The following is a 6,323-nucleotide window of genomic DNA, read 5'->3' as shown; positions in this document are numbered from 1 at the left end:
GAGGTGGCCTTACTTCAGTATGTTGACAATCTTTTACTGACTGGTCCAGATCAGGATTTGGTCCAGGAGGCCACTATCTCTCTTCTCAACTTTCTGGGAGAACAGGGGTACAAGGTCTCCAGAGATAAGGCACAGCTAGTCCAGCAAACAGTTACCTATCTGGGCTTCCAGATTTCAAAAGGACAGAAGGAACTCTTACATGAAAGGAAGGAGGCTATCTAACTGCCCCTCCCTAACACCAAAATGGCTTTAAGGACATTCCTCGGCATGGCAGGCTTCTGCCACAGTTGGATCCCAGAATTCAGTGCCCTAACAGAGAAATGCTGAGTTTTTAATCTGGACCCCTGAGGAAATACATGCTTGGGAGAATGTTAAGAGGGCCCTGATGTCAGCTCCTGCCCTAGGACTCCCCGATCTCAGAAAACCCTTCCAACTGTTTGTGCATGAGCGCCTAGGACACATGAGTGCAGTGCTCACACAAACAGACTAGGGCAGCAGGTTAGACCTGTGGCCTACTTGTCAAAACAGCTTGACGTAACTGCAAAAGGTTGGCCAGCCTGCATCCGAGCGATTGCAGCGACAGCCATGGCTGTTGAGGAAGCCTAAAAATTGACTCTTAAGCATGCAATTCATGTGTACTGTCTCCACTCTGTGGCTTCCCTACTCCTGCAAAGGGGGGCCAAGTGGCTAACCAGCTCCTGCCTAGTCAAGTATGAAGCCCTTTTGTTTGGTTCTGATGATATCACCTTTAAAGCTTGCAACCGTCTAAGTCCTGCAACTCTGCTCCCTGTCTCTGATGAGAACCTGGAACATGACTGCTTGGACGTGACTGATTCTGCCACCATGAGTAGGGTGGACCTTCTGGATACCCCGATTCCTAATGCAGAGCTTGAACTGTTCATTGATGGTAGCAGCTTCATGAGAGATGGGAAAAGATTAATCAGCTATGCTGTAACTGCAGAATATGACACAGTGGAGGCAGGATCCCTACCCTCCTCCTACTCAGCCCAAGCAGGAGAGCTCCACGCACTCAACAGAGCTCTCCAGCATGCTGAAGGGCAATGTGTTAACATCTACATAGACTCCAAGTATGCCTTTGGGGTATTACATGCCTTCAGTCCCCTCTGGAAGGAAAGGGGTTTCCTCACTGCCACCGGGAAACCAATCGCACATGAAGACCGGGTCCTGGCCATCCTAAACAGCATACTGTTACCCAAGGAAGTTGCAGTCATCCATGTGAGGGGTCATCAGAAACTCACCACCCCAGAGGCTCGCGGAAATAATAGGGTAGACATTGCTGCCAAGGAAGGTGCCCTATAGCCTCTCCCAACGCATCCCTGCATACGAATTGCCTGGCAAACCCGCATACTCTGACCAGGAAAAGGAGAAGGCAATCCAAGAAGGAGCACGAGAAGATGAGCAGTGATGGCTCATCAACCCCATAGAAGAATCTGGCTGCCCCACTCCCTGCTGAGGACTGTTATCTGCAAGTATCACAAAGCTACTCACCATGGGGGAACAGTGATGTCTCAGACTCTGACTCGCACCTTCGTCACCACCGGACTAAACCAAGAAGCTGAGCGAGAGGCTCATGTCTGCATCATCTGCCAACAAGTGAATGCCAAGAAGGGAAAGGCTGTTCCCCAGGAGCCAGATCTTGGGTCAAGAGGCCCTTTGAGGCCTTACAAGTGGACTTTACCGAACTGGCACAATCTGGGAGATACAAGTACTTAGTGGTCTTTGTATACCAGCTCACAGGTTGGCCTGAAGCCTTTCCTTGCACAGCCCCCACAGCAAGGAATGCCGCTAAATACCTCCTTAATGACCTATTACCTAGGTTTGGTTTACCTGCAGCCATAAACTTAGACCGTGGGACCCACTTCCTTAGCGAGCTCATTCAGAAGGTGGCGCTAGCCTTAGGTATCCAGTGGCAAGTTCATAACGCCTGGAGGCCACAAAGTAGTGGCCAAGTGGAATGCCTAAACAGGACTCTAAAGGCAGCTCTGACCAAACTAACTATGGAAACCTCTTTGACATGGACTGAGCTCCTCCCCCTCGCACTCATGTGCATCAGGGTAGCAGCCCGGGGTAGATTGGGTCTGTTGCCATTTGAATTAATATATGGGCATCCTTATCCATTGGTACAGCCAGGGGCAGGGTTCATAAACATTGAGATTGGGGATAAAATGTTAGCCGAATATGTCTATGCCTTGCACTCTTGTCTAACTTCCCTTCACAGAGCCACTGAGGGAGCCCAGCCATTCCCCTACGACCGACCTGTACATCCATTCCAGCCCGGTGACTGGGTCCTGATCAAGGCCTGGGAGAAAGAGCCCCTGAAGCTGCACTGGAAAGGTCCTCCTGATCTCTGACAGTGCAGTAAAGACCACAGCTCCTGACGGTTGGATCCATCACACCAGGGTCAAACGCGTCAAGAGTCCAGACAAAGACTCAGGCCAGCCCTGCGAGAGTCAAGGTGACCAGCCAGGACCTGCAGACAACAGCAGATCTCCTGAAGGTGCAGCACAACCATCGCTACCATCTTCACTGGACAACGGCGGGGGAGAGCCGCCTCCCCTAGCAGCTGCCAGGCAGGAGCCAGAAGCAGACGAACTTTGGAGTGCAGAACCCCTGGATGGATTAAAGATCCTCTTTTGCCGCCATTAGAGCAGTGCTTGGCCTTCCCACTTTATTACTTCTATAGACATTTCTGCCCCACTCCGGACGCTGGGGCTTGGATTGCCTTCCAGTTCACTCACATTCCTGACCAGATCTCTGTTTTTGGCAACTGTTTTCACAACAGTCTTCACCTAGGGTTCCTGCTCATCCCTCGATATGACTCCTGCAGAGCAGACGGAGACCACTGAACCATCTTTAACTTTGCCAGTGGCTGTACCCACTACTGGTCTTTGCAAGGCTGGTGGAAACAATGAAAGCCCAGTCCCATCCTTTGTTCAATTGATGAGCCCCGCCTCCATCACTTCTGGGTCCAGTGGCAGCCTGAAGACACCGATTGCTCCAACACATGGATTCTGCCTCCATCCTGAACATCCAGCAGATCCAACTTGCCTCTCTTGAGGCAGCTGGATTCCTCTGACCATCACCTTCTCCAGCTGCAATCTTCCGCTATCTTCAGAAGCATTTCTGGCCACAGGGACCTCACTTAGCACCCCAGCACCCTCTCCTCCCAGATGAGATCGTCTTCCGCAGTGACTGTCTCTGCCGCCACTCCCAGTGCACGTGGAGGGCAACCCAGAACTCTGAGGGAATTGTTCTTATTTGGTATTTCAGGCACCCCGGTGATGAAATAAGGGGAGGGGAGGGGGATGGCTGGATAATAAGGGTAATCTATGTTTTTATGTTAGAAGGTGTTGAAGACTGGAAATGATACGAGGGTCCCTGGAGGCTAGTTCTGAGAAGGCAGCCCAGAGGAAGACCTTTCTGGGTGTGTGAGCCTGGTCCAGTCTCAGTATTTGATTGGGATCCTGAGGGCTGGAGAAGGGAACCTCCTCGTATTATCACCCAGAACAAGAAAAATTGGTGGGAAGCTAGGGGATACGAATGTGACTATTGTTGGCCTGACCAATTTCTGCTCCCATCAGGGCTGACAAGAAGTAACATTGACTTCAGCCAGTTTTACAGTCACCCAGCTTGGACCACCTGGAACAGAATACCCGGGTGGTCTCTGAGAACCCTGAATACCCTGACAACTCTGACCATAGCAGCTAAAACAGATCTGCTGGTCAAAATAGTCATACTCTACACCCTCCTATACTCCCTGAATTCCTCTGATATAGACAGCAAACTTGGAAAAGAGATCTTTGGATATGCCCCAAGATGGGCAAATAAGAAAAACCTTTGGCTTGAATCTCTCTGCATTCTGCTTGCACAGTGGGCTATCTGGAGAAGAAATGTTCTCATCCTGCCTTTGGGGAGTCCCTGCCTCTATAGAGACACTCAGGTTGGAGACAGGGCACAAGAAATATGAGGGACCCAGCCCCTTCTAATCCCTGTACACTTGGGCAGGACCACCCTCACAGCATCTGACCCCAGGTATGATCTCACTTGACCTGTCCAAGATAACCCCAGCCCCAGACTGCATAACCTTCTCTGGGTGCAACCCTAGCTGCAAACAATGCACTGATATGTCACATGAAGGACTGAAGTGCAACAGAACTTACAAAGTCATGTCACCTACCAGTTATTCTCCTTTACCAGATGGTTGTTTTTTTGTTATGTGGAGTCCTGGCAATGTCATACCTTCCAGATGGTGCATACGGAGGACCATGTGCTATAGGTAGATTTACCCCACTTCTTGTTCCTTGGGATCACAGGGATGAGAAGCAGGAACCAATGTTACCAGGCCACAGGGTAAAGCGGCTTGTCATTGACCATACCTGCGACCCAACACTTCCCCTACTCTCTACCTCAGAATATGGGTTGGTGGCAGGCTTTTTGGTAAGTGTGCTGGCATTAGCAGCTCTAAATGGGAAAAATATCAATGCCTTGGCCTGTAAACTGATGCATGATATGAATGATACATCTATTGTGGTCTTTAATATAATGAAAGACCTCAAAGCTACTGAACGGGCTACCATTCAAAATTGAATGGCTACGGACTTTTTCCTTCTGAAATCGAATCATGGATGTAATGCATTTGAGGGAATGTGCTGCCTTAATCTAAGTGACCACTCTCAGACCATTGAGGCCCACATACGGGACCTCTAAGACTTAGCCACTCAGTCCAGGGAAGAAGAAAGTTGGTTTGAAGATTGGTTTGGTTGGATCAGTAACATCTTTGGAGGGTGAGCAGCCAACCTGAAGGCAATTCTCATTTATGTACTTGTGGGAATATTGCTGATTGTTGGAGTATGTACAACAATTCAGTGTTGTCCACTCATAATATCATGGGTAAGAGCTTGTGTACCAAAGCCACCTCCAAAATGCAAATGTATGATGATGGTTGCCAGAAGATGTGCTGAATTAAGACGAAAGAGGGTCGGCAAGGTGTAGGTACCCCTGCTTTGCCAAAAGGGGGGAATGAGATACAGATCCAGCACATTCTGATACTTTGTTCTGATATTTCCTATCACTGTCTATATACCAGCTATGACAATCTTGGATTTGTAGCAATAGAATTAGTAGCAATGCATGTGGGTAGAACATAGGAGGCTACATAGGTTTAGAGAAATAGGCCCTTTTAAGAAAAGCATTTTGTTTTTACATCTTACCCTGTCTAAAGGAACTGAAAGTGCATTCCACAGTTGACAGAGGTGCTGTGGTTTCTAAGCAACTCAATAACAATGGCACCTTTTCCTGGGAAACAGGGCAGTTTAGAGATACTGAAACATGGGAAAACATCCTTACAGGACAATTCTGTGTGTAATTCTGGTCACCGCAGCTCAAAAAGGATATTATAGCATTGGAAAAACGTGCAGAAAAGGGCAACTAGAATGATTAAAGGTTTGAAACACTTTCGCTATGAAGAAAGGTTAAAATGCTTGGGGCTCTTTAGCTTGGAGAAACATCAACTGCGGGGTTTACATGATAGAGGTTTACAAGATTATGCATGGGATGGAGAAGGTAGAGAAAGAAATACTTTTCTCCCTTTCTCACAATACAAGAACTCGTGGGCATTCAATGAAATTGCTGAGCAGTCAGGTTAGAACGGATAAAAGGAGGTACTTCTTTACCCAAAGGGTGATTAACATGTGGAATTCACTGCCTCAGGAGGTGGTAGCAGCTACAAGCATAGCCAGCTTCAAGAGTGGGTTAGATAAAAATATGGAGCAGAGGTCCATCAGTGGCTATTAGCCACAGTGTGTATATATATGTGTGTGTGTGTGTGTGTGTGTGTGTGTGTGTATAATTTTAATATATAAATAATTTTTTGGGCCACTGTGTGACACAGAGTGTTGGACTGGATGGGCCATTGGCCTTATCCAACATGGCTTCTCTTATGTTCTTATTGAGCTGGGCTGTCATCAAATGGTCTAGAGATCTAGAGGAAAACAGGAAGGCAGGTGATTTTATTGCCCCTTTTAGGGTATCAGAGCATCTCCCCTTGATGAGGAAAACAAGATCTGGTTTCACCAAGCCCACCCCAATTAAGATCTGCCAATAAAAAGGTGTTAGAGCTATGAGGACTTACTTTGGGTCCAATAATGTTTGCTTGAATGTTTAATGTATTCATGCATCACAGATAGTACAAAGTGTTTGTGCAACCCTTTGTTTCTCTGAGGAGTTTGTGATGTCCTGGGGTCCTTTTGCACCCTGTGGGCTCAAGCTTCTCCTATCAGCGCTGGTATTTTATTAATAAACTG

At 47.8% G+C, this 6,323-nt stretch overlaps 1 protein-coding gene across 1 annotated transcript; it reads left to right on the top strand.

The window, feature by feature from the left end:
* Positions 1-843: 843 nt before the first annotated feature.
* Positions 844-1,320, top strand: LOC132570123 (ribonuclease H-like). Its single transcript, XM_060236557.1, has one exon. It carries the CDS (start codon positions 844-846, stop codon positions 1,318-1,320), a length of 477 nt encoding a protein of 158 aa, XP_060092540.1.
* Positions 1,321-6,323: the final 5,003 nt, after the last annotated feature.

This window comes from Heteronotia binoei, chromosome 4, assembly GCF_032191835.1.
Source record: "Heteronotia binoei isolate CCM8104 ecotype False Entrance Well chromosome 4, APGP_CSIRO_Hbin_v1, whole genome shotgun sequence".
In the NCBI taxonomy this organism is placed as follows: Eukaryota; Metazoa; Chordata; class Lepidosauria; order Squamata; family Gekkonidae; genus Heteronotia; species Heteronotia binoei.
The sequence above is the reverse complement of the archived record's forward strand: the minus strand, read 5'-3'. Positions and strand labels throughout refer to the sequence as shown.